Source organism: Trichoderma virens, assembly GCF_000170995.1.
Source record: "Trichoderma virens Gv29-8 chromosome Unknown TRIVIscaffold_91, whole genome shotgun sequence".
NCBI lineage: Eukaryota > Fungi > Ascomycota > Sordariomycetes > Hypocreales > Hypocreaceae > Trichoderma > Trichoderma virens.
Genome location: NW_014013658.1, coordinates 1,575,525 through 1,602,952, shown reverse-complemented (window position 1 = coordinate 1,602,952; position 27,428 = coordinate 1,575,525). Strand labels below are relative to the sequence as shown.

Here is a 27,428-nt window from a genome sequence, read left to right as displayed (position 1 = left end):
GTAAGTACATGTACCTACCTAAAACTGCTATTGCAACATGTCGAATACCTACCTCCTAGTAGGTAGTGAGGCTTACCTATAATGTATCTGCCATGTGGTAATCGTACACAAATCAACATGCATTATCTTATTATTCCTTCTTTCTGAGATTCCGAATATACTATTGATACTGTTAACTACCCAAATGCTGGATAGTCATGCCTCTTTCTGTGTGGTAAGGAGTAAAGTAAACGAGATAGCTCTCTCACTGTTGAGGCCATCTAAACATGGCATGTCTCCAGGATTACTCCATGCATCCAAACAAAGAGAAAATACACCCACTATAAGAATCTTGATATCCATCGGTATTCATCGACAGCATATATACAGTGCCTTTTTGACCAATAAGCCATCTTGAGATATGATAAACATACATGACTCTGCTCCACTGACCGTAACGGGAGAATTGCTTAGGAATCATTCAACTCACTTCAGCTGCATTATAAATCCGATTAGCAAAACTCCATCATACGGTAAACCCTAGAACGCTACTCACTACAAAAAAACGAGGAGATCCATGTAGCCCCTGAATATGAAAGTTGACAACGGCGACGATAATGCAATAAAAATGATAATAAATCCGTGCCACATTAGGGCGCATCTCACATTCAGCACCTCAAACAAAAAAAGCCATCTAGAGAGTATACATATATAATCTACAAGTTCCAATCCATCACATCAACTCCAAGTCTCATAACATGGCCATCGATCGACTCCATGCAGTTACCCTCTCTCGTGTTTTTACAGCTCCCCTCAATGTTAACGCTCGCACGGTCCAGCATCATCAAATTCGAAATAATAACCACCTCGCCTACACGATACAGTAGGACGACCAGAGAAAAAAAAAAAAGACAGAAGAATAGATAGAGTAAAACAACGTGCGTCATGACATACAACAGTCATTTAGCACGGCGCAAATGACATGGTAGTTTGCTCGCTCCAGAAAAAAAGAATGAAGTAGACGTTTCGAATAATAGATGACGAAAATAGGTAAGAGGGTCAAAAACTCCTGGCTGCGCCGAATGAAACAAAACAAGAAGAAGAACAAATAGGCAATACCAGAATATAAAATATCAATATTTTCTTCTCCTGCAAGAGGCATCGGACAGGAGAAGCATCATGATTCGGAGAGAGGAAGTTCATGAAAGTTTGACATCATGGGATCCCATCATAACCAAGAGGTAAAAAAAAAAAAGATCCAAAGCGAGTTCCTGCGAGGCGCAAAGAGTTGGGGTATAGTCCTGCAGTACCCACGCAATTAGTTGCGTCTGCCATAAGCGTCGCATTTAGAAGCAGTTCAGGCTGCCCTTCTTCTTCTTGCTCTTGCTGATGGCCTGCATTCTCTCCTCGAGCTGCTTCCGAGCTGCCTCTGCCGCCTGTCTCTTCTTGCGTTCCTCTTCTACCGCTTGCATACTATATCGGTTGTCCTGTGACTGGTCGACCGACTTCTCCTTCAGCTCCTTAACTTCTGCTTCAAGCTCCTGGGCACGCTTCTTCCAAGCATCGCAGTCTGTTTTGACCTTCTTGGATTGCTTCTCCAGATCGCCCAGCGCTTCTTCTAGCGTCTGCGTAAGTTGGCGCTCAGCAGCGAGGTGCTTCTCAATAGCACGAATGCGTGCTTCTTGATCCTCGGTGACTTGAGAAATGTTGAAGTTGTCCTTGCTGGGAGGGCGTGTCGAAGTAGGAGAGCTGGGCGCACCGTTGGGCAGAGGTGGCAGAGGAACGGAAGGAGGTGGCGATGGTAGAGAGTTGTGTGAGGAGCTCTTACGGATTGTCGAATTGGAGTTTGATCGCTTGACATCTCCATTGGCCAGTTCGTTGTACTTGACCTGTGAATCTATGGTTAGCTGGGTTCAACCAGATCATGACCAACAGCCCTCAATATAATGAGAGGGCGTGGAAGGGTGTTAGAACTTACCTGGAGAGCAGCATATTCCTCGCGCACTGTTTCAAGCTCGGATTGGAGCTTGATTCGAGAGGCCAGTGCCTCGTCAAGCTGAGCGTTACGCTCCGACTGCAGCGAACTCAAGCGGTTATTTGTTACCTGAACCTCATCAAAATTGTGCTGCAGCTGTTCTTCCAGCTCTTCGATGAGACGAGAGTTCTTCTTGTTACGGCCATCAAGATCCTCCACCTTGGCCTTGACCGCGGCGAGCTGGTCTACTAGGGGACCAACCTTGGCTTCTGTGTTGCCGGGAAGCATGCTTGCAATAACCGTCTTCACTCCTTCAAGATCGCGGACGAGCGAATCGTTGATGTTTGATAGCTCCGTTACATGGGACGTCAGCTCTCCCATCTTCTTGCGCTCTAATTCAAGGGCATTTTGGCCAGCAACGAGAGCCTCAATCCGCTCGCCCAACTTCTCTAGTGGCATCTCTGCGCCAAAGACGGCGGCGATCTGAGTCGCAACTCTTGTCAATTCATCCCTGGACTGAGCAAGCTCGGATTCCAACTTGAAAATTGCCTCTGAATGCTCAGTCATGAGCACTTCCACCTGCTTCTCATAACCGGTCTGTTCGTGGTTCCTCAGATCAGCAAGTTCTCGGGCATGGGTCTGCCTGAGCATATCCATCTCCTCTTGGTGGGCTTTTGTGGCATCTTCGTGGCTGGCAATCAGCTCCTCAAGCTTGGCGGAAAGCTCTTGGTGACGAGCGGTTGTCTCAGCCGTGACAGAGCTGTGGATCTTAGACATGTCATCCATTGCCGCGCGAGCGGAGAGATGGAGAGCCTCAAGCTCTGCCACCTTGGCGGCGTTGCTGCTGATAACGGCCTTGTACTCGTCAATTTCTCCGCGCAGGAACTCAATAAGCTCTTGCTGCTTAGCAACTTCCTTCTTGGCCTCACCAGCATCCTTTTCGGCTGCTGCTCGGGATTCAGATTCGACCAGCTGGGTGTTGGCAGCCTCAAGCTGGGCCTCTAGCTGTTGGATAGTCGACTGCATCTCCATCTCGGTGCTTCGCATAGATACCAGAGCAGTGTGGTGCTTACTCTCCCAGCCAGCCAGCTCTGCCTGCAACGTAGACACTCTTTCATTGTACGGTATGTCCGCCTCCTCCTCATCGCTTGGCATGAACTCTCTAGTAGGAGTAGATACCACGGATTTGCGGAGGACCTCGACTTCGCTCGTCAGCTCTCGCTCACGCACGGCATGCGCCTCGCGAAGATCATACAGTTGCCTCTCGCTCTGTTCAAGTTGGCCTCGTAGAGTTGCGACCATCGACATGTCGACGGGCGAAGCTTTCAAGCTAGAGCGCTCACGCGCCAGGCCCGAAATGATGGCCATTTTGCTCTCCATCTCCTTCTTGGCCGCAGCAATATCAGACTCTAGCTCTTGGATTCGCTCACTCCGAGATTGAAGCTCGTGCATGGCTGAGTTGAGGTTGAGTTCGAATGATTGCATTGTCTCGGGCTTTCCTTCAAAGTTCTCGGCAGCAAGATTTCTCAAAGAGACGAATGATCGCTGAGCACGATCCACACCAAGAAGATTCTGGCTTGACTTTCGGCGGATTACGCGGGGGCCGCTGTCAACAGTTCGGGCTTTGGTGACTTCGGTCTTGAGCTCTTCAACCATATCCAAAGTCTCGTTGTGCTTGAGTTCAAGTTGGGCGTATTTCATGGCCAATTCCCTTTCGGCTTTTTCTTTTTCTTCAGCCAAGACTCTAAGTCTCTCAATCTCCAAAGCGAGCTGTTCATTTTGTTCGCTACGGTCAGCCTGATCAGGTTGCTCGGCCGGCTCCTGGTATTCGACATCATCCTGCTGAACAACGAATTCAAACTGCTGAGTGTCTTGAATCTGCTCAACATGCTCAACATGCTCCTTAAGCTCGACTGGCTCCTTCAGCTCAAACTGTTCTACATGCTCAGGTTCGACAACATGTTCAATTGGCTCAACATGCTCAGTGGGCTCCTTCTGCTCGACCTGCTGGACTTGCTCGACCTGCTCGACCTGCTCGACATGTTCAGTCTGCTCCTTCAGCTTGATCTGCTCATGTTGTTCATGTTGCTCATGCAGCTCAACATGTTCCGCGAGCTCCCTGGTCAGATCCTCAACCGACGCTGCCGGCTTAGCGGTAGCCGTATCGTCTTCAGACTCCAGGTCGAGATGCGTCGTATCAGCCGTGATGGGCGAGTCCATAACTGACGAAAGTTCGGAGGAGAGCGATCGGTGGGCCGAAGACCGCAAGTCATCCTTGGCGTAGCTCGTCTGAACAGACTGGAAAGACTCAGGGCGAGTCTCGGTTGCTGCGTCAACGGAAATGATGGAATGGCGGAGACGATCAGGGTAGCGAGCTTCGTCAATTGTATCCTGAAGTTCTGACAGCTTTCGCATCGCCTCCTCGTACTTGGCATGAAGTCTACCATAGTCATGAACTGTGGTTTCGTGTTCAGTTCGAAGGTCGAAGAGCTCCCGGGTCACCAACTCGAGCTTATCCGCCACAAACTTGGACTGTGCAAAAGCCTGGTTTTTAGCTACGTCGTCAACAGGTTGATCCTCAGAAATCCTTGGCACAGGCTCATCCGCATTGACAGCGTCTTCGTCGTTTTCCACAACAGGGGCAAGCTTCGCTTTTGCTTCTTCGGTTTCAGTGTCCTGGTCGTTGTTTTGGGTAGTTTGGTGGTCATGACCATCTGTAGACGACTCCTTTGTGTCATCTTCCGAGTCACGCAATTTGGACTCGTCCACGTGGTCAAGCTCGTGAAGCAAAGCATCCAGCTTGCCAAGACTCCGTTGTCTCTCGATCACTTGCTCAAGACGCTCAATCTCTCGCTGCATAAGCTCGGCGTCCTGGTCTGCCTCGGCGAGTCGCTCTTCCAGTGTTGAAATATAATCTTCGGACGCAGATTCGTTCTCACGTATGCGGGAAATCTCCTTGCGCAACTCGACAATAATGGCCGAGTTCTTCTCCTCGCCGCTGGTGTGGCCATCCAGCTTAGCCTCCAAGTCGTGGAGATAGCTCTCAGTGCTGGCCTCACGGTCCATGAGCTTCTGAATACGAGACTGCAGCTGGGTGTTGATAGTTTCAACATAGGCACACTTGGTTTCCTTCTCGAGTAGGTTTGTTTCTGTGTTAGACAAGGTGGTTCGTGTTTTCGACAAGGACTGTTCGAGCGTCTGGATGGTTTTTTCGTATTCGAGAACAACCTGTTCGACAGATTGAGCAAATGAGTTTGAGCGGTTCAGCCGATCGGTAGCATTTTCACCCTGGAGCTCGTCCAGCTGGAGATGGTGCTGGAACTCGCTTTCTCGGGCCTTTGCCATTTCTGCAATCAGGCGAGCATGGCGATTGTTCAGGGTGCCATAATTTTCTTGGAGATCAAGCAGCTGGTTCTGAAGCTCGGCTTCACGTTCATTTTGTCTCTCCGATCGTTCGCTAGACCTGTTGGCGCTGCGCGGAGGGAGATCGCCTTGGCCGTTGGCGCTGCGAATTTGTTCACGCAAAAAGGCCACCTCGGCTTTCAGCCGCTCGATGATGGCATTCTTATCTCCTTCTTCAACCTGCTGGATTCGGGGCTTGGACTGGATGGCACGAGCGCGCTGAGCATATTGAACGGTGTTGAGTGTCTCGCTCAGATGGAATTCCGGCGGCGTAACACATGCAATCATGTATGTAATTGCGTTGCCACCAAGAGAGTCCTGTAAGAGTCGCGTGAGTTTGGAATCGCGATAAGAGACGTGGGCGCCCGAGTTCCGCGACGAAAGTTGGCTAATGACTTTTCCCAGGGCAGCCAACCCGGCATTGATGGATATTCCTTCCTTTGCACGCTCGCCCTGAGCACCCGTGTTCTTCAGTCTTTCACTACCGGCCAAATCGACAAAGTGCAGCTTGCTATCAGTCGTCACGGATATATCTTGGCCACTCATGGCTTCCAGCGGCATGGAGTGGCGCTTGTCAGAATTTGAAAACTTGCTCTTGCGCTGGACCAAGTTGAGGGAGAAGACGGCGTGGGAGCGGGACGATTTGGCATTGATGGCAGTGGCATCGGTCTGGCGAATGGAAGAACCAAATGCGAGGGCGTTGAGAAGGTCGTCGACGCAGGTAATGTCGACCTGGTGCAGGCCTGTGAGAATGATGTTGCCCTTAACATCTTCTCGGATGGCAACTGAAGTTCGGTCGTTTAATGGCGTGGAGTCAGCAACCAGAAGATCTCGGAGTGTCTCGTTGTAAATTTCGACATAGGTAGCTGTCAAGGCCCAGTTCCTATCGCCCAGATTGTTCTGTTGGCCATACCCTCGGGGGGATCTGAAGCTGCTGGCGCTTTTCATTGTGCCATTATTTACTCCTCCCCTTTGTACATCTAGTTTCTCAAACAGAGCAGCGGCTGCTCGAGGAATAACACCTAAAAAGAAAAAGAGCACGACGGATTAGCCACGCAAAATGACAAGTGCAATACAGCTTGCACAGAAAACCCCTGTTATTGTTAGTAGAGCGGCAAAAGAAGTTTCATACCAATATCGTCCGGATTCTGCTGTGCACTTGCTGTGCCCATGGTGTATGATTTGCCAGCACCGGACTGGCCGTAGGCGAGGAGGGAGACATTGTATCCTTGGGTAAAGGCGTTGATGCTGTCGGTCAGGTACTCCCAGATGCCATCCTGCATAACATCCGGGCCGAAGACGCGATCGAAGACGAAGAGTTTGCGGCCTTGAGGAGAATCGATGGACAGGCTCGTGTTGGATGTGACGTGCACCATAGGGCGCTGGAAGCGCTGTGGGATCAAATCATATCCTGGATCTTCCGGATTCAACGCCGGTCGCACTCTGACGGCTGTGTGAGAGAAGGGGAAATGGTCATGTCAGCTCATCATCAGAATCCGAAAATCAGCACTAGCCTCGAAGACGAAGCGCAGCGCAGCGACGACGTCGCCTTGCTTGCACTTGGTAGTTCGCGAGACATCGTGCCAGCGTTTGCTTGGGGGTGAGTGAGGGTGAGAGGAAGAAGTGCGTACCGACACGGACAGCCGTCCGATTGTCCTCATCAGAGGCTCTGCTCTCGCCGCCTTGCTTGCTGTTCATACTCAACCGACTGGTGCTCCTTGGTTGAGGACGAGTAGCAATCGCGCTCAGGGGACGCTGAAGCTTATGCGCTGGCGATGGCGAGTCCGGCGGAGAAGTGGCCATGGCGGAAGATGCGAAGCGAAGCGGAGCCAGATGTCACCGAGGCAGCGAAGCTCCAGAATACAGGCACTCGTACGGAGCACTCAGGTAGGGGCCCGTGTCGACTCAACGGCGCGCACAAGCCGGCGCAAACGCGCACAAGCGACAGCAGGTTTATGACCCAGGCGCGAACACGAGCAGCGCTGGACCGGCAAAAAAAGAGCGACTTGGGGTGGAATTGAGATGAGGGAAAAGAGTGTGCTGACGATGTCCTGAGGGGGGGAAAAGGAACGACGATGGTCAGAGACAGAGGATCAACGAACGGTTTCTCGAGAGAACGGGTGCTGCCGATCGTTGCTCGCTTCCAGAACAAGCAGTAATACTAATTGCTGATTCTCTTTTTTTTTTTTTTTTTACACCCTCTCTCTCTCTCTCTCTCTGTTTGTTCCGTCTCTCGTGCTGCTCTCCCCTTGTCTTTGCTATGATCCAATCTGCGCACCTCAACGACCGGTGGAGACGGGATGCTGGTGCATGAACTCGTACAGGTACAGGTACAGGTACAGGCAGAGATTACAGAATGTACTCCGTATGCGAGTGTGTATGTCGGGCAGAGCTATACTGGAACTTGAATGGTCGGGATGTGCGCATGTACGAGTACAGGCACTGCATGACCAGCCTCGCACTGATTCGACGGCCGGCTTCGTGGGGATATTGCGGTTGCACGATGAATGGTCGCGATGAGGGTCTCGGGGGTCCTTGTTCGCCTATCAAACAGGCATGTCAGAGCTGGGTATCTGATGGAGACGGCAGGGTCCTTGGACGGGTGGATTTGCTATCCCGTACCTAATTAAACAAGGAGCCAGGCCTTGCGGACGGGGCGAATTGAAAATGATGGCGCTTGGGCTTGTACGAGTGCAAATACATGTACTCGGATAGTCGTACGGCACAGACAGGATTGGCCCAGCTCAGTCAATCCGCGAGCGTCCTTGCAGAGCAGACGAGACAAGAGAATGGCTGCGCGGGATTGCTGCTGCGAGGTGGAGAGAAGAAGACAAGACGTGGTGTTTTCGACCCGATATTAAAAGGGGGGAGAAGAGTGTTTGCTGCGGTCGAGGTACCTGGCTAGGGGGGGAGAATATTCAATAGACTGAGGTCGGAGAGGGAAATAAAAAAAATAAAAAAAATAAAACAATGGATGAATTGCTTAGTGGTGTTTAGCACCTACGGTTAGCAGGCAGAAGATCCGATGCAACAAACCATTGACAGTAGCAAGCCTGCTAAGTGATAGACGAGCCCCTAAAAATGCGCACACCTGTCCGTCCCCTAACATCAAGTGGTAGATACCTGTACGCAGCAATACTGCACCAGGTATTGAAGCTTGGCCCAATCCCGTCCCAAGCTCATCCAAGCAAATTGTCACAAAACCCCCTAAACAGCCACCGCGAAATAGCTCGCAGCGGAGGATTGCTAAGACAGCGCCCCTGTACCGGTACCTCCATTTCAGCACCTTAAGCGCCAGGCCTGGTGCCAATCGGTACCGCCAGGTACTTGCCCGCCGTCGAGAACCCCTGAAATTGCCAGCGCCCGCCAGTGCCCAAAAGGGCCAAGAGCCAGGGGATCAGCGCCAAATGGTCACCTCGCATGTGCGCGCTAGTCTGTTTGGGGTCCGGGCTTGCACTAGCCACCTGCCAAGCCACCGCAGGCCCTGCGAGGTCGCCTCAGTTCGGAGAGAAAAACAGGACGTTGTGTGGCTTTTTGGCCCTGCTCCATCATCGATCTATTTGCACAAAAACGAGCTTCTACGGAGTAGTTCTCGCTTGTTCCTGGATTTTGGCTCTCTTTGGCTTAGCAGCTCTCTAGCCAACTACGAGTACAGTACATATACTTGGACTTGCGCGGTTTCGTACCACTGCTCCGTAACAGGTACAGGAGAGGTACAGTACCTGGGGGTGCTCCGTGCTCCGTCAAAATCCGAAACAACAAGCAACAGAAACAAGCCAAGCGAAGACTTTTCTCTCTCCTCCCCCCCTGTCTGTCTATTTACGAATACTCTTACATAGTATCCGTCTGTCGGCGTGCCCAAAAACTGACCTGTGGAGTCTGGAAATTATAGGACGACACGATAACCGAAAGAAAAACGAACGGGAAAAAAAAGAGCGTCCGTTCTCCTTCTCCACGATACGGCCACATGCGCGCGCGATTGACAAAGAAAGTCGAGCAAGGCTGACTGATGATGAAGCTGAGCCCGCAGTGGGACGCGACGGGATGGCATGTGCTAGCGTGTGATTGCTACTTTTAGTCGACAATCGGTCATTTCCCTTCCTTGACTTCCTTGACGGGCGAGCCTCACTCAGCCTGATGCCACGGCCATTGATCTCTCAGCTCGACCGCCCCCCCGTCCATGCGTGGCTGTTCCTACAGAAATGGCGTTTGACAGGTCAATTTGCCCCCGAAGCTTTGGGCACCTAATGTCTGTAGTCGTTGCCGATTGCTGCACATGTCTCACCACGCAGTGCCGTCTGGGGTCCGGACCAAGGAGAGCTGTGCTTGGGGACCAAAACTCCGCACAAGACCTCATCTGCAAGTGCGGACGGAGCACGGATTGCATGGTGGTGAATAAGATGAGGAACCAGACAAGGGTGGCGGGCAATTGTTTTCATTTGCTGCTCCCACTTCCGCCGCCGCCGTCAGTTTGTCATTTTGCCGCCATGCTCTCGTCAAGAATGGTGGCTATTACTCCGTACAGTAGTCGTATTTTCTGCATCCTGCCTGCACGTCGTTTCACATGGTGCCCTTTGTTATGCGAGACGCCACGCTCCATTAATCATCCATTCATCATTGGCAACACTGCTTACTGCACTGTGCTGTGCCGTGCCGTGCCGATTAACACGGGGCATTACGAGTACAGGAACTGTTTGTCACATCATCACCATAGCAAACGATCAGCGTTTGCAAGCAATTAACCATAATGCCGACCACATGTCGATCTTCGCCTCGCCAGGCACTGTTGTACTGTACTCATATGTCAGGGATTGACAGCACGATGCCTGTCTTGTGCTCCGTAGAGTCCGTACGTGCGTCGACTAATTAATTAACGACTACTCGTATGAAGTCGGCGACCTGTATCTGCGGCAGCCCAACAGCCCCAGCTTTGCCATCTGCCGTAATTATTTTCCATTCACCTGACAAATACTCACCGGTGAAAGGCTAGAAAATGTTGCTGTTGCTCCCTACAGGCAGTGCGACATACTCGTACAAGGTCAGCTGTGTGGTGAGAGATTGTGCGCCCAGATCGATCTCCGTTTAATTAACTGATCTTGGGTGCGTTGCGCTACCCTACACCAAGGCGGGATGTGGATGTGATATTCCGCTATTGAACTCGGAAAGAGTCAAAACAATTGAAAGTTTTACAATACTATCCTACCAGTCTTATCAGACAGCACAGTTGTAGCTGATTGTAACTGCAACTATCTCTCGTGTTTTCGTATCTGGAGATCAATCTTGAAGCAAACGCAAACCCTTGAGCGCCTAGCTGCGTAAATGAAGATCGGTGTCACCGTTGTAAATTGCGGATACGACCACGAAATGCCCCAGATGTAATTAACTTCATTACCGTTAGTAGGTACAACAGGCAAATCAGGCCTCTAAATAGAATCGGTAGCTGGCCCAGCCGCCGTTTGACAGAACGGAGATGCTCTAGCGATCCAGCTGAGCCGAGATTGAGTTCTCATGAATGTATTTTCGTCAAGCGTCGGAATGTCTCAAATGAATCAAGACTTACAAATACCATGACGGGTGAATACGTACACGGTTAATGAGCCAGGCAATCTGCGTAACCAGGGAACGTACCTATTGAATGATATCAGATGACTACTGGGTAGCCAGTCATCTTCGAGGCTCGACGGTTCATTCAACGACCACTTCTTCGACCAAATGAGCAGAGCAGTAGCATGACGCCAAGTCTCATGCGATTAGTCATGTATGTGTTGTGAATTGCTCCATCTCCATCTTGCTAGCACTATGATCATTACAACGTATATGAAGATGGGAAACAGAAAACATTTCCTTCCGAAGCAATTTCACATAGTGTTGTATTAAAGATATGCCGTGCAACATGTTTCTAGGCCCCAACCAGATATCTTTTACGAGTTTGTACTTTGAAGATCTCTTTACATACGGCTTAATATGTTTGATACTGGATTCCTCTGTCTATGTCTTTGCCTCTTGATCTGATGCATTACTATGTCGTTACTGGAAACCAATTATATTTACAGCCAATATCCAAACACCTGGCCGTTTCCCGCTACTCATGCCAACGCAGAAAAAAGAGAGGAATATACGCAGAACTCATAATGACTACCTTTTTAACATGAGCATTGAACATATTTCCTTTCATATGAGAATATTAATATGGGGAATGCAGCATGATCAGACAATCTACTCAATTTTAGTGAGCGTGATACACGTATTGACGAATACTACATCTTTTTTAAAACTAGATCAATTCTCTACGTTAACGCATTGTGTACTTTGTTCTTCTGCCAAGGTTGGTATAGCTCAGTATGATATCATTCCGTAACCACTTCTTGCATCAAGTCTTCTGGCCACCTAGCTGCATCCGTCCCATTTCCACGAGTTCCAACATTGTATCGTAAGTCAACCACGCCATCCCAATCTGCGACTCCTTTCACCGCGCGAAATACTTTGTCTCCAAGCACACTCGGCGAGCGTCGGTCTTCAAAGAACTCGGGCCGTAATATCCTCCTACTCGCCGGACCACCCTTGAGCCTCTTCACCGTTTCGGGCGCTGAGATTCCGTTGTTGTGCCAGTAGTGGTACACAGGCCTACCATGCTCAGCCCACACTTTATCAAAGACTTGAGTCGGATACGTGCCCACTGAGCGGATAAGCCATGTACTGTAGTAATTGAGGGAGAGATCAATGCGGTAGGAGCCTCCTTGCTCAGCGCGACGCAGCAGGGCAATAAGAACTGCACAAGAACCAGCAACGCCGCTACAATAGTCGCTGTGAGGGAAGATGGGAGTAACAGGCTCATCAAGTCCCATGGCTTGGCCAAAAGAATAACTAAGCCCAGTATTCTAAACAGAACAATGTTAGATGCTACTTTTCATGATCAAAAGGGTGGAAAGAGACGTCGAGAACTAACCGCATCAGCAACTTGCTGCCATCCGCTTCGGTCTTTCCATGGACCATGCCAGCCGTACGAGTTTTCCCGCACATGAATGACTCCCTTGGATCGGTTCTCGCATATTTTTATAATATCGTTCTCACCGAAGCCATACTTGTCAAGAGTGCCAGGTCGGTAGCCCTGGACGACCACGTCGGCTTCTTGGATGAGCTGCCTCAGCTTCTGTCGATCACTCTCCTCTCGTAGATCGATGCTGCAGTTCCACTTTCCCCAGTTGAGATCAGCCTGAAGAGCCACAACGTCCGGTAAATGAGGAGCAGTGCAACGCATCACGCTGGCTCCTAACTCTGCTAAGGATCTAGTTATACTCGGACCTGCAATAATTCTCGTCAAGTCCACAACCTTGATACCTGTTTTTTTTGTTAGCAAATCGAACAACTTTTCAACAAAGTATGTAAGCCGTGTTATCAACTGATTAAGCAACAAGGACTCAACTAACCAGCGAGGGGCCTAGAGGTACCAGACTGAGACGTGGGCGTTTCCCACCAGCATGGTTCCTGTAACTTGTTCGCGGTCTCACGAATCTCCCAAAGCCCAACATGCGCATTGGCCTTGCCGTGCTTCGAGTTCAGGAACTCCTCTACCGTGTAGCATATGGTGCCTGCTTGCCGCGTCTCATCCGTGATTTGCTGCAAAGTGTCGCTGTTAATCTTTCCAAAAGCTTCATTAAACGGCCTGACAGCGTCCTCATAAACGTTTGTATCCTTGTCAGCCTCGGCTTTGAGACCAACGTTGAGGAGCGTCGGTGTAGGGTTGAGGGATCCATGAGCTTGGAAGAATCGACCATCGGCACACTTGTAGATGTTGGTCGCCAGGTTACGGTGAGTGGAAGCATTCATCCGGTGTTTATCACAACTGGGAAAATACTTGAACAGATTCTCGTTTGCTTGGCGGAGGTTATTTGGGCTGATATTCTCGCCTCCTTCGGAAGGATCAATAGTCCAGAGGAGAGTAGAGAATATGAAGAGGCTAGCGTGATCGGTGTTGATGGTGATGCGGTGAGGCTCAAGGCCATACCGGCGTTGAAGGATAGTGTCCACCAAGGCTGCTTCCAATGCCTTTAGAGATGACACCGCCTCTGCAAGTCTCCAGTTGACGGGAAGAGATGGACTCTCGGAGCCGGTGAAGGTGATGTTTGTGCATTTACTCTTAACTTCCGCGGGGAGGTCTTTGGCTATAAGAGGATTTGAAATGATACCCTTGTCGTAGGCTTCGTTTGCAGCTACAGGGACCGAGTATGTATCGGCATCATTGCCAACGGTGGTTCCTATAATTGCCATGTCGGAGGGGTTGCGCCTCAATCAGTGGGTGTAAAAGTAGACGTAGATGGCGATACTTTCAGTTTGGGGAAATAAGTTACTGTTCAATTTCTACAAAAATAACTCTGGAATTCCCTGGCATACTGTTTATTTATAATAGTTTGCATATGGAGATTGCCATCATCGCATTTACAAAAGTCATGGCTACAATATTGGGTGTTCGGCATGTAGTCCGCAAGAGCGGATAGCCCTCCGAAGAGATGTCCAGACAGCCCACAGCCGATCTACGACAGGCTAAAGCCTATTAGGGAGCTGAAACCCGAACAACGAAACGAAAGCAGGCTCTTTTCCGGAAACCCGGCGGATTTACGAGCAATCGAGGGTGGGCAGAGCGAGAGAGTTAATGGCCGAAAAGGACGAGAGCTTAATGGTGACAAACAGCGTCATGTGCGCAATTCGTCGAAAGCTGTAGGGTAACCGGATTAATGGCCGCATGTCTACATGTACCTACTCCGTAAATCACCTTCGTACCTATTTAATGCTTAGGTACATAAGGTAGTCAAAACATTGATGGAACCAAATATCCTGATTAATTCCCAGTGGCCGCGGGCAGTATCGCGGATTACTTATGTACCGACTTAACCTCAACACGTGACTTGGCGATTTCGCGTAAAGCTAGGATCGCGTTCCCGCCTACAGCTCGCGATAAGAAACTGAGATTAGCAAACCCTTGCTGCTACAAAAGTGGTATTGGCATGGGAGATGGCACGGCATCGCAGCCTCGCCGGCTCCAGCCTTGAATAACCGGCCAACAACACGAACAACAAAGAACAGCGAAGAACAACGAAGAGAAATACCCTCACCTCCCTTGCTGCCATGGCTCCCCATGTGATTGATCTGATCTCATCAAGCCCGCCTTTGCCAGCCAACGCTGAGCCACGAGCAAGAGAAGCAGCAGCATCACCGGCAGCGTCACCGGCAATAGTTGCGGCCGACAGACAACCAAACAAATCCAGACGACCTCATTCGCCGCAGCTGTTTGTTTCTTCCGATTTCGACTTCACCGACGATGAATCTGCCCTCCAAGACACCAGACACGCAAAGCGGCCACGAATCTTCGAACCACCGCCTCGTCCACCTGCCAATTCTTCCCGAGCAGCTCTGCCTCCCTTTCTCAGGGCTACTTCCAACAGACCAAACCAACTGGAATTCGACCCAATCGAGTTCACCAGCTCTATCGATCCAGACACGCCCGTAACTCAGCACAGTACCATCAATACTGGCTCTCGCTCTCGTTTTGCTCAGCCTCAGCCCGCACCGACGAGCAAGGCGCCTGAACAGATTGTCTTGAGCTCTGATCCTTTTGCTAGCTCCCCTCCTCCAGCGCCTATTGTTGCGTCTCAAGAACGAGCAAAGAAACACACAACTACGACTATCCTAGCCGACGAATCCGATCCCTTTGCAAGCTCTCCGCTTCCTCTAGTCCTACCTCCTCCTCCACGTGAGCCACACAAACAACGACAACAGCCAGGTTCTCTACATCCGAAATTGACTGTTGACGAATTTTCGGATCCGTTCACTAGCTCACAAGAGATCAACCCCCTTCGATCTGCGAATGCGTCCACCCCTCGCAGAGCAGCATCTGTAGAGGTGGTTGACTACTCCCGGAGGCGAAAGTACTGGGATCCGATTTCAAGTTCTGCTCCAGAGCAACCCCCACAAGTGTCACCGCCGAAGAAAAATACCACTGCCGGACCTGTTGTTATTAACATCGACTTGGACTCGTCAGGCACATCAGAGGATGAGTTTCCAGACATTACCGACTTCAATGTTTCTCACATCAGACCTCGTCCTCGCTCCCCTATTCGCCGTTCTCGTAGTGATATAGTCTTCTCGAGAAGCAGCAGACCCAATGCAGCAAGAACAGCAGAGCAGCGGACTCGTGATAAGGATGCTCAAGCAGCGGCCAAAGCTGCTGAAAAAGAGCGAAAACGGCAGGAGAAAGAACAACTGAAAGAGGCCAAAGCCCTAGAAAAGGAACGTGCTGCTGCATTAGCAGAGGTGAACAAGGTTCGCACAGACAAAAAGGTTTCGACGCCGGAGATGATTCTCATCATGCCATCAAGCGTAAATGAAGGACTAAAAATACAGCTGGAGACCCTGTTGGACGGGCTGAGCGTGGAATATACCACCTGGGAGAGCCCTGTTGCCAACACCTTCAAGTGGGAGAGAAAAGTTCGCAGCCGTTTTGACGATGAGATGGGTCGCTGGGAACCGATCCCGCTACAAATCAAGCCCGAGAAGCACGTACTGGTCCTGATCACGGCAGATGAGTTTGTCGGCATGGCCGTCAGTGACTCTGTAGACTCCAGCGTCTCTCGGACAAAGAGGCACTTCCCCGGCCACGAATTGATATACATCCTCGAAGGGATAACCCCTTGGATGAGGAAGAATCGCAATATCCGAAATCGAAGATTCACATCTGGCGTACGTGCACAAGAACAGCCGGATCCCGAGGCAGCAGCAGCAGCAGGAGCATCGGCCACAGCTTCTTCTCGTAGACGCCGTAACAACGCTGCTGTTGAGGAGTACATTTCGGAAGACATTGTCGAAGACGCAATGCTCCGGCTGCAGGTCGAGCATGACGTTTTGATCCACCACACGGCTGTACCGTTAGAAACTGCGCAGTGGATTGCCACCTTCACTCAGCATATATCGACTATTCCATACAAGAAAATGCGGGACAAGATGACCTCTGCGGCGGGCTTCTGTATGGAGAGCGGACAGGTCCGCACTGGCGATGATGCACGCGATACTTATGTTCGCCTGCTGCAAGAGATTGCTCGCGTCACGGCGCCGATTGCCTACGGAATAGTCTCAGAGTTTGGCAGCGTGAGCGAGCTTGTCAGGGGGCTCGAAGAAGGAGGGCCACTGAGGCTGGAGAGTGTGCGGAAGAGTGCCAACAAGGACGGGGCAGCTTCAGACAGAGCGGTGGGACAGGCTGTGAGCAGAAGAATCCACAAGGTCTTTACGGGAAGAGACGAGATGAGTACAGATGTATGATGTTATGATGATTTGCAGTGTTTTGGTCCTTGTCATTGGCGATTTCGGCAGATATGGTAGAGAATCAGTGCATAGGATAGGCTACCCCTGGAGGCATTTAGGAATGGAGCAAGGATTGATTGAGCATAGGCTACAGGTATTTATTGTTGTTCAAAGACACAGTCACACGCATGCACGAATGATCAAGATGCACAAAATAGGTAGAGGTATCAGAAAGGTATCATATTCCATTGTCTGTCTATTTGTATCGATTCATGATATTTCTATCGGTTCATGGAGTCTCATATAGTCTCATGTAGCATCTAAACGTGTCCAAGTTAGCAACGGACACACACCAAAATGCGCAAACATAAAAGTGTTGAAAAGGGAATTGTCAGACAGCGGTTGGACAAAATATTTTCCACATTGTGTTTTTCAGAACAGGTCTGTGAGTTATTTGTTGTATCATCACAAAAGGATGTGCAGAGCAGCAAAAAAAGAGAAAAGAAAAAAGAAAATACATACCATTTCAAAGCAGAATAACTGGGTAACGCCGCTTTACCCAGCACTCATATCATGACTCTTGCGTTTCTTCGTGCCCGGCACAAAAAACGAAGTCAGAGTGCGTTGTTTCTCGTCAAAGGCGGCGCTGCCAATGCCGCCCCGGGTCTTTTTCAAGTCCCTGAGATGGATAGTGCAGTTGACGCGGCTGACGTGCAGCCTCAGTGGCAGCGACTTGTCCTCATCCGCCACAGCTCCAGTGATGGAAACGGTGCATTCGAGAAAGCCGGTGTTGTCCCAAAAGGGAGGGGATATGAGGGAGCTGGCGGCGCTGGGATTTGGATCGACAGTGATGCCACCACGGCTGACACGGGCGCAGAGCTCGCGGTAGACAACACCGAGGATGATGCCGTGGGAGACGATGGCGCACGTCGACGGAGTCCCGTCTGCGTGAGCGCTGAGAAGCGGAAGCAGGTGCTCCTCGAGAAAGGCGTCGACCCTCGCCTTCATCGACTCGGCAGTCTCAGAATCCGGCGCACGACCTCTCGAGTCTCCAAACTTCATGCCTTCATCACTTCCAAAGTCCTTTTCCCGCAGCTCGGCAAGCTGGACGACTGGAATGTCCCGGGAACAGACACGCCTCTGCTCCGATGCAATCGCCTCGGCCGTCTTCACCGCGCGCTGGAGATCCGACGAGAAAATGAACTTCAGTGCCGTCTCCTGTCCCTCAGCCAGGTACGTGGCCAGCCTGCGAGCTTGCAGGACGCCGTGCGAAGTCAATGCCGAGTCCCGCGATCCGGCATAGATGCCCGCAACATTGTCGACCGTCTCGCCATGGCGGATCAGGAGGAGGTGCATCTTTGAGCAAACACAAGGAACGAGCAGCGGTGGAGCGAAGAGCTCCGCGTCATGGAGGCGAGGACGATGCTGCGGGTGCCATGTGTGGACGCCCAAGAGGATTGGTTGGGGACAGAGCGCTGAGGAGGATGAAGCGGAAGAGAATGGGAAGAAGAAAAGTCGAGAGGCTGAGGAGGGAAAAGTTTTCCTTTCAATCAAATAGAATTGGGGCCTCCGATTAGGGCATATGTTGGTGGGGGGAGATGCTCGGGTAGTTGCATGCTCGGTTTTGATTGGCAGCGGATGTGCGACAATCGGGGTTGTTTTACCCCTCTAATGCAACAAACATAGTTTTTGTACTTATCGAGCACAGCCATCACACGAATGCCCTGAGAAGAAGTCTACGAGAAATATGTCCAATCTCTAAGAATAGAGCAAAATGAATGACCTGATGGGTAGATACAGATATTAATATGACTAGAGATATTCCTTCTCCATTATCCATACCCAGTTCGCACAGCTGCTTGCTCAATTGCCAATTTCCAGGAGAAGCCTACCCTGTGGAGCATCACATGAAAGAAGAAGGAAAAAAAAAAAAATTGAACTCCCATGCGTTCTAATGAGAACCTCACAATGGCCGTCAATATCTGGGGAATATTATTATGAGTGGGAAGGTGTAGACATGGATATATCCATCTTGTTGCCATTCAATCTGCCCGGTGGCCATTCCTCCCTAGCTTTCTCGTGACAATCTTGAATGGATTATTTGCAGAAAACTTCAACCAGGTTGAGAAATAGATAATTCCATAATTAAACGCAATGAAGCCGCAGAAGATGCCAAAATCCCTCCATATGTGGCTGTACTCGACACTGAAGCTTAATCCAAATTGATCTCCCGTTGCGTACTGGCAAAATTCGCACAAGCCGTCTGCTGCTGTCTGCACATATCCGCCAGCCTGGTTGATGAACGAAGCGGTATAGTTTTCACACGTCTGGCCAGGCGGAGCACTGAATCGGGCAAACTCGCTGTCAGTACACTCAACTGGGTGTCCGTGAATGGCGGCGCCGAGAAAGGCTTCGAGGAGATAGTGGAAGGGAGAGAGCCAGTACATCCAGCTCCTCCAAAACGTCGGCAGCTGCCTCGGAGGCACGACAACTCCACAGAAACTAACAACAAACAGGAAGAAGACGGGCACCAGCAGGCTTGCCATCAGCTCGTTTGGCGCGAATGAGGCAATGGCCTGGCCAAAGCTGATGTAGTACAGCTCAAACACCATAATCAGCAGAAACGAGAAGCCGGAGGTGAAACCAGACGCACGCGTGCCAAAGATCCCCCACCACCAGCAGTTGAAGTAAATTGCGCCCGCCACGATGCCGTATGGGATTTCCACAACAACGGCTGAGGTGACCCAGGCCAGCCAAGAGTAAATCTTGGCGTTGTTCTCGCGGGACTGGAACAGATTGCGTGAGCCAATGAATACGGGCTGCAACTGCTGGATCAGGGGCGGCGAGATGGTGAGCGTCATAAAGATGGAGAAGAGTCGGCTCTGATACGCGATCGTGGAGTAGCCAAGGCGCCAGAAGGTGAAGCAATTGAACAATCCAGTCAGGATGTGCAGCATGAACTTGCCCACGATGTAGTTTGGTGATCGCCAATACGAGACAAAGGCTCGTTTGACTACCAAAGCTGTCTGTAGTGACAGCGGTGCGGCGTACTCGCGGTCGTCTTTGAGGCTCTTGGACGGCTCGACCTGCTGCCGTGCCGAGATCATGGATTGAATCTCACGGGAGCGCTCTTCGTGTTCTGGCGACGACGCCCATACATCGCCCCAGTCCTGGCCACGGTAGTTGGGATCGCCTGCGCCAATGGCATCCAACATATACTCAGCAGGGTTGGCGTTGGGAGGGCATTTATGAGCACCGTTGGACTCGAAATATCTGATCAAAGGCTGGCTGTCCTTTCCTAGGGCTCCATGATACACTACCCGTCCTCCTGACTTGAGCAGCAGGAGCTCGTCAAAGTGTTCAAAAAGCACCGCTGAGGGTTGGTGAATGGTGCACAGGACTGCCTGGCCGGCATCAGCTAGCTTTCGCAAGAAGCGTACAATGTTGAACGCTGCTCCAGAGTCAAGACCAGAGGTTGGCTCGTCGAGGAACATGAGCAGTTCCGGTTTAGATGCCAGCTCAACCCCGATGGTCAACCGCTTTCGTTGCTCCTGGTTTAGGCCCTGGCCAATCTTGCCAATGGTAGCACCAGCAATATCTTTCATCTCAAGGAGGTCGATGATGGTTTCGCAATACGCGAGCTTCTCCGCCTTGGGGACCTCGTGTGGCTGTCTCAAGAGAGCAGAAAACTGCAGGGCTTCGCGCACGGTTGACGTGGGTTCGTGAATGTCCATTTGCTCAGCGAACCCTGTAGCTCTCTGGAAGGACTTGGGTAGAGGGCGGCCGTCAACAAGAAACTCGCCATTGATCGTTCCGAACCGGAGGCGTTGTGCCAAAGCGTTGAGTAGCGTTGTCTTTCCCGCACCTGTTGGGGACTGTTAGTCAACGTTTTACCTATGCTATCCCTTCACAAGACATACCTGATGCGCCCATAAGAGCAGTGAGTTTCCCAGGTCGGACAAATCCCTGCACATCTTGAAGAAGCTTCTTTTCGCCTTTTTGGTACGGAATGGTGTAGTTGATATTGCGAAATGTGAATACAGTTTCGTTTTTTGCGATTTTGGGACTGTCGCCAGTTGAATCACTCTGCTCAAGGTCTTTCTCTTCAATCATGGCTGGAGTGATGTGAGATACAACCCCAGACTCCTCATCTTTCTTCTTCTTCTCCTGACCCCTGCCGCCAGTCTCTATAGATGTCTCCACAGCCTTTGGTACTTGGCCTCTCTTGAACATGGTGATTGCTCCACCTCCAGCATTCGGCTTCATAATCTCCATCCCAAACGCTGTCATGAAGACGAAGAAGATAAAAAAGGCCCAAAGAAACCCAAAGTTGCGCCACAGATGCACTCTAGAATACTGAAAGGCAGCTTGAATGTAAGCTGCGCCATCAACAACCGTCTGACCCGGTTGGCTACCTGCTAGAGTGCAAGACTGAAATTGTGGTGATGTTCCAGGCCCTTGAGGTACCAGATACGGACTGACGCACTCCAGTTGCAGACCCGTGAATTCATTCGACATGAGGCACTCGAATCCGTAAAAGATCCAGTTTATCCATCGAAGCCAGGAAAACCAAGGATGCATTTGAGAGGGAGGGATCAAGTATCCCGTGTACACAATCAGAATTTGCACTGCAACTCCAGTCACCCGTGTCGCCTCATCGAGAGTCGGGCACCAGGCTGCCAGGCACCTGAAGAATGCGTATGTAACCATTGTAACAAGCCATAATATGAGAGTGGCGATGAAATACTGCGATGCTGTTCGAGATAGATGCGCCATAAAGTATATGATGGTGTTGAACAGGACGATCTGTATGAACACAAGCGGAACATCGACGACAGTCTGCGCTACTGCGTATGCCGCTGGCCGATAGAATGAGAACGATTTATGTTTGAGCATGATGGGCTTGGAGGTGAAGGCTGCTGTCATTTCTGCCAACGCAAGCAAGGCATTGAAGAGCAACAAAAAGAACAGCGTTCCTCCTCTTGGAAACGCCCCAACTGCAGTCTCGGGGAGGTTGAAGAACAGGCTGCCCACGATGAGGCCCTGGAATAATAGACCGCCCCATTTACCGAAGAGCGATGCAGAATCTCCTATCATGATGAGAAACTGGCGTTTTGTGCAGGCAATAACCTGCTGATGGAAGGGTAGGGTATAGTTGTGTTCCATTTTCTTGAGCTGTGCCGCCTCCCGCTCTTCAACTTGGGCGCGAACCTCTTTCTCAAAGGCAGCTATATCTGCGATATTCTCTCTATAAATGTCACTCTCCCGGTAAGCGCTGAAAAACTCATCAGGCGATCGAGGGATACGCTGCTCCCAGCCAGGGCGAATACTTCGTTCGTGCTGGTCGCTGACTGATGTCAAGAAATCAGCCGTCGTCCATCGCTCGGGACAGTCGAAGCCTAGATCCAGGAAATATTTCTTCGCCTTTTCTGAGGGACCAAAATAGAGGCACTTGCCGCCGTCGATGAGTAGCACCTTGTCTACTAGCTCGTATAACGACTCTCCGGCCTGGTATAACGACACCGAGGTTGAGATTTTACCCATGTTTGTCATTGCTCGGATTGCCCTAACATATTCCAGTGCTGTACTCGCATCTAAACCTCTACTCGAATTATCCCAGCCTTGCACCGAGGCACGGGTGATCATAGCTTCTGCGATACTAACACGCTTTCTCTCACCACCAGAGACGCCACGGATGAATTCGTTGCCAACTTTGGTTCCAAGGGTATGTTCTATCCAGAAGAGTTTCGTGACGACACGAAGGAATTCTTTGATGTACGATGAGCGGCTCTCTCCCTCGAGCCGAGCCTCTTTCCCCGGTGTGCGCGTCTGAAGGGCAAAAGACAGAGTTCTTTTCACCGTCAGAGTTGCATAGTGTAAGTCGTCTTCAGGGTTGTAAATGACTTCGCCGCGAAAGTGCTTGGCTATCTCTTTAGCGTCGGTCCCACCATACTTGACGTCTCCTTCCACAGCCTCAAAGCCATACCGCTGGTTGCAAAATGCTTTGAGGAACGTCGAACATCCAGATCCGGGACGCCCCAAAACGAGCAGAAGCTCACCGGGTCGGACACAGCCGTCGAAATGGCTAATCAGCTCTCTTACAGGTGGCTTGGCTTGAGCAACCTTGCGGCCGCCCTTTATAAGATTCCTAATTTTTCTAGGAAGCCCCAAGAATATGTCGCCGACAGTTGGCTGAAGACTGGCACCAAGTCCGACGCCTTTGACAGTTAGATCGCGAAAGATGACGCCGCTGTGTCGCAGGCGCGCTTCAGGGTCATGTTCTTGTCTAGCATGACCGAACATGCGTGACATGAGCCGTTCTATCTCTGCCGAGTCTTCCACTCCTTCTGTGCCAGGACCGAGACTGCCAGTTGTCCGGCGTCGAGACAGCACGCGGAAGAGGTCCTCCTCATTTTGAGCGGATCGACTCTCGCTAACATGACTTGGTACCCTTGATGTGATACGATGACCTTCGGTTGAAGAGTCATCGCTACTGGATGAGATTCGGCTACCGGTCAGCGACGACTCATCCTTATCTTTTTTATCAGCACCTCGGTCGTTTTCATTGGGTACGGTGGTTATTGCATCGCCCGAAGAGGCTTGGGGTGGCCAACTGCCAGTTTCTTTCAGATCCATTGGATCTAGATCTTTACCCATGATTTACTCTAAAGAGAGAGTCAAAGAAAGGCCGTCATAAAGACCTGCTTGGATGCAATAACTCTCTAGAGCTCCCATGGACGCTCTGGAATTCATGTCTCAATCTCCATCCATCCGTTCGACACGCAACTCCACCTTTTCAGCTGTTGGTTACCTGATTTTATCCGTCTAGCTCGGACATCTCGAAGAGTCCGGGAAAGGCTTAAGGAGTCCGATTTCACCGAATTATGGCGAGTCGATGACGATAGAGTTTCCGCTCAACCATCCTTTTGACGGAGACACTGTGCGCATACTTCCGACCTCCACAGAAAAGCGGTGATAAGTTGTGAATAAGCCACAGTAGAGGTTAGCGAAGCTAAATCATCACGCACTGTACAAACGTCATGCCATTTGATCAAGTCATCGGCACGGAAATCCTCAAGGTGATCAGGCAGTTAGATGCCTGAAGGTGTCGGTCAAAAGCTAATAGACGCTAATGTGGAAAGAATCCTTCGTCATTAGCTAGCTCCGTCGATTCAATTCGTGATTGTTAAAACTGCTTGAGCTTCGACAAAGAGCCTTTCCTTTTTTCCCTTGGCGGCAAAATGTCGATTGTCACGGCCGATCCAGCCTAATCCAAGATGCATCTTTCGTCAACATTGTTAAGCCTTATAAACATCTGCCGCGGCAGGGATCGGATATATCGCAGCAACTACCGAGAGCAACCTAAAGTCCGTCTTACAATGAGCCATCTCTCTTATTTTGGAATATCAAGAATATCAGTAACTCTTTTTTTTCCCCTTCACTAATATGCCTGACTTATTTAGTTAGGGCATGGCGTCAGAAATCGATTATCCAACTGTATGCAGGCTTCTCTTGTGCTTCTTCTTTTTTTCCCCACACTAAGTAATTATCGTGTATGCTCAAATTCCCCTTCCCTGATGCTCGGTAGAAAATTGAGTGAGTGGACCATCAATTAAGGTTACTGTAAGTAATATGCGTGGCATCAATATGCTACCTAGTATTTGGGTAGAGTAACTGCATGTATAATAATGATCTATCCAAGGCGAAGATTCATCAACTAGAAAGGCTGTGCTTACTCCTGCGGGAACATTGCTCGAATTCATCGAGATTATTCTCGTCCTCATCCAAGCGGAGCCGGGTTTGAGCACACTTCCTCCATTTGACAGGGTGTAGAGACAACAGGTATATGTATCTCACACGATCGGGCTTCTTACTATACTCTAGAGACGGGAAATCCACGTAGTAGATCGCTCATTAGACGAGTTGGGCTTAGTCGTTAGGAGAGAGTTTGGGCCGTGGGCAAACTTGAATCATGGGGTCCAGAAAAGAGAGAGTGCGACGATTCGTGAACTAAATACTGGGCAATAGCAGGTCTGAGCAACCATTATATATAGATAAAGAGGCGCAATGTGTTTTAAACGAGTGGGAACATTCTGTATGAAATGCGTGAGCTACTTGCTCTCCTTTACCCCTTATCGCAGCAGCCTCGGAAACATACTCATTATTCCTGCAACAACGTTTGTAGTATGAAAAGGTATTGGTATTCGCCATTGTGGCTAACAGTCTTCTATGTATTCGCTCACTCGCTCGCTCGCTCGCTAAAATTTTGTTTTCCCATTATACATTATTACATGCAAGCTGACTCCCTGGAGTTTTAAATGCACTGTTCGCCATACAGTGCAAAAAGAAATTGAAAGAAAAAGAAACCTTTCAAATACACTATCGCCATCAGACATATTCACTCCCAGGATGAGGCTGAGGTGCTGGCTGATATCCGTAGGGCGTTCCCGATGCTCCTGTGTAGGAAGTTGCCCCTTCCATGTTGCTAACCATCGGCTGAGCATGCTCAGAATCGCTGTTTGACTTGGATCCATTGGACCCACGGCGTCCTGGTACAGGGCTCCGTCGGTTGAAGAAAAGGGGAATGTCGTGGTGAATATGTGTGAGAAGAAGAACAACTGTCCAAGCAATGCAAAGTGTGGGCAGAAGCCAAGGAGTGCTCAGATACGTGTCCAGCTTATCCTCGTTGAGGTTTAGCAGAGCAACAAGACCCATGCCAAGCGCCAGAAGGAAGTAAACAATTGATCGAATCACAGGCCAAGGCTTCCAAGGGGTCACGCGTGCAACTATTGAGAGAAGTACCATCAGTGCAAGGCAAGCACCGGCTGCGATGTAACCATACGTAAACTAGAAATGGCCGTTAGTCTATGAGAGCTTTAAGGTAGGAATGGGCTTTGTAGACAACATACCACTAGGTTATATCGCTCCCAGGTTGCATCGTCCACCTGGGCTGCAAATTGGGCAGCTGACTGATTACCGTCCTCGCCGCCCTTCTCCCGACTTTCTTTGAGAGCTTCTCCTTCAAGATCAATCTCAAATGTTGAGAAGACGCTATTATCCATTGCGGTGAATAAGGCCTCCAAAATGGTACTGAGCAAGTCCAGGTTTTTGTCCTCCGGCAACTCGTAGTCGTCTGAAGCAAAGGCCTTTGCCAATTTGGGCCAGAAGGAATTGGAGATATCCGTTATATTAGCAACAGCCTCAGTAATGAGGTCGCCGGTATCCGAATATTTTGGCGGATATGACTCGAAAAATGTCCTGAGTTCTTTCGTCATATTTTGCTGCACCTGTTCGCTGGTAGCATGGGCCAGCCTATCCGGGTCAAATATGAGCCAGTTGGTTGACAAGTTGTTCAGCACGTCGATGACCTTGGACCACTGGATGAACTGTGTAAATCCTTGCATGAAGAGGACGAGAGCAAGGTGGAACGGGAAATGAATCATAGTCCAGATCATTTGGCGCAAGGGTGGGAGATATGCCGACTTCATCCAGTCCCAGTAGACCAAGAAGACCATGTAAGTTGTCGCCACGCCGGCAACCAGGATTCCAATAATAGAAGCGTCTATTGCCGCAGTACCCTTTGGTTAGCATTACACTGGATGATAGGGTCGGAAGCAACGCGATATGAGCAACTTACCCCAGGAATCAGGGGCCTCGACGATGATGACCACTTTATCCGCCAGGACAACGATACTTTCACCGAGGATGATAACAGTCAAGAGAAACAACCGATTCATAAGGTGTGTTTTGGAAAGACCGAGGACTGGGAAGAATATCGCTGCTCCAAAAGTCGTTAGGACTTCCAAGACACCGACGACATACCATGTAATGAACACTCTACTCTCGTGCGAATGGGTGAATCGGAAGGTGATTCCGAGGTATATCATGGCAGCGATGAAGTGAATGGACATTTGGGCATAGAAGGCAATATGGACGTTCTTGAATTTTCTAACGTGCCACAGGATACTTCCATACTCGATGGTCAAACCCAAACGAGATGCCATTAGGATAAGAGCTGAGAAAGAAGATAAGTAAAAGTACGGCATCTGGGGAGGGACTCAGTTCACGTACACATTGCTCTCATGGTAGCAATTTGCTGGTCGTTGGGATCAAATTTTGGAGCAACAACAGCAAATCCAACAAAGACTCCAAGATGAATGGCTCGAATAAGCCGCTCTACAAACGCCAATTAGAAAACATCAATATTGTATCGGACAAAAAGGGGAGACGTACCAAAAATGCTGTCGGTTACAAATCGGACATCATAGAGACCCACAACAAGCCAAGTCATCCAGAGCATACTGTACAGCAGGTATTAGCAAGTTTATACACAAGACTTTGACCCAAGATGGTTCTCAAAACCCACCAAAAGTATCCAATATATGATGCAACTCGCTCATGACTGGTAATCGCTTGTGTCTTGGAAAAAACGGCGTAGTTGGCCGCGAAGAAAAGGTCGGTGAATACCTCTAGCGTGCCGGCCTCCTCGTGCTACACCGTTGGAGAATTCCCATTAGAAAAGTTTGATCATACTGGAAAGAGATCTTGGGGCAAGAAACAGGAACTCACTCTCGCGAATTGTATAGAGGTGTCTGTATAGCGATCTCCGAACTCGCTTAAATTTGGCATTTCAGCGCCTCTCTCAGAGCCAGTTTCGACAACTGGGCTCTTCATGAGCTGAAGCTTCTCACGAATCTCGAGGCTTTCGCGTTCCTTCATCTTGTCCAGCAGATCTGACTTGAAAAATTACCAATCCACTCCTTGGTCAACAAACAATGGG

At 50.1% G+C, this 27,428-nt stretch overlaps 6 protein-coding genes across 6 annotated transcripts; 1 reads left to right on the top strand and 5 right to left on the bottom strand.

The window, feature by feature from the left end:
- Positions 1-1,325: 1,325 nt before the first annotated feature.
- Positions 1,326-7,340, bottom strand: TRIVIDRAFT_210991 (uncharacterized protein; the record flags this gene model as incomplete). Its single annotated transcript, XM_014094981.1, has 4 exons — positions 1,326-1,868; positions 1,958-6,378; positions 6,489-6,806; positions 6,988-7,340. 4 exons carry the CDS (start codon positions 7,157-7,159, stop codon positions 1,326-1,328), a joined length of 5,454 nt encoding a protein of 1,817 aa, XP_013950456.1.
- Positions 7,341-11,703: 4,363 nt separating this feature from the next.
- Positions 11,704-13,624, bottom strand: TRIVIDRAFT_64928 (uncharacterized protein; the record flags this gene model as incomplete). Its single annotated transcript, XM_014094980.1, has 3 exons — positions 11,704-12,234; positions 12,303-12,694; positions 12,784-13,624. The coding sequence occupies 3 exons, from the start codon at positions 13,622-13,624 to the stop codon at positions 11,704-11,706; spliced, it is 1,764 nt and encodes a 587-aa protein (XP_013950455.1).
- An 855-nt stretch (positions 13,625-14,479) lies between these two features.
- TRIVIDRAFT_11657 (uncharacterized protein) lies at positions 14,480-16,606 on the top strand (the record flags this gene model as incomplete). The annotated part of the gene is made up of 1 exon (XM_014094528.1): positions 14,480-16,606. A coding segment is annotated over one exon (2,127 nt), but the record flags the coding sequence as incomplete, so codon positions are not given.
- A 262-nt stretch (positions 16,607-16,868) lies between these two features.
- TRIVIDRAFT_87439 (uncharacterized protein) lies at positions 16,869-18,170 on the bottom strand (the record flags this gene model as incomplete). The annotated part of the gene is made up of 2 exons (XM_014094979.1): positions 16,869-16,968; positions 17,171-18,170. One exon carries the CDS (start codon positions 18,002-18,004, stop codon positions 17,204-17,206), a length of 801 nt encoding a protein of 266 aa, XP_013950454.1.
- A 520-nt stretch (positions 18,171-18,690) lies between these two features.
- On the bottom strand, positions 18,691-23,305 carry TRIVIDRAFT_64931 (uncharacterized protein; the record flags this gene model as incomplete). Its single annotated transcript, XM_014094978.1, has 2 exons — positions 18,691-20,513; positions 20,569-23,305. The coding sequence occupies 2 exons, from the start codon at positions 23,303-23,305 to the stop codon at positions 18,691-18,693; spliced, it is 4,560 nt and encodes a 1,519-aa protein (XP_013950453.1).
- A 1,731-nt stretch (positions 23,306-25,036) lies between these two features.
- TRIVIDRAFT_164235 (uncharacterized protein) lies at positions 25,037-26,792 on the bottom strand (the record flags this gene model as incomplete). Its single annotated transcript, XM_014094977.1, has 4 exons — positions 25,037-25,495; positions 25,558-26,210; positions 26,286-26,663; positions 26,720-26,792. Coding segments are annotated over 4 exons (1,563 nt in total), but the record flags the coding sequence as incomplete, so codon positions are not given.
- Positions 26,793-27,428: the final 636 nt, after the last annotated feature.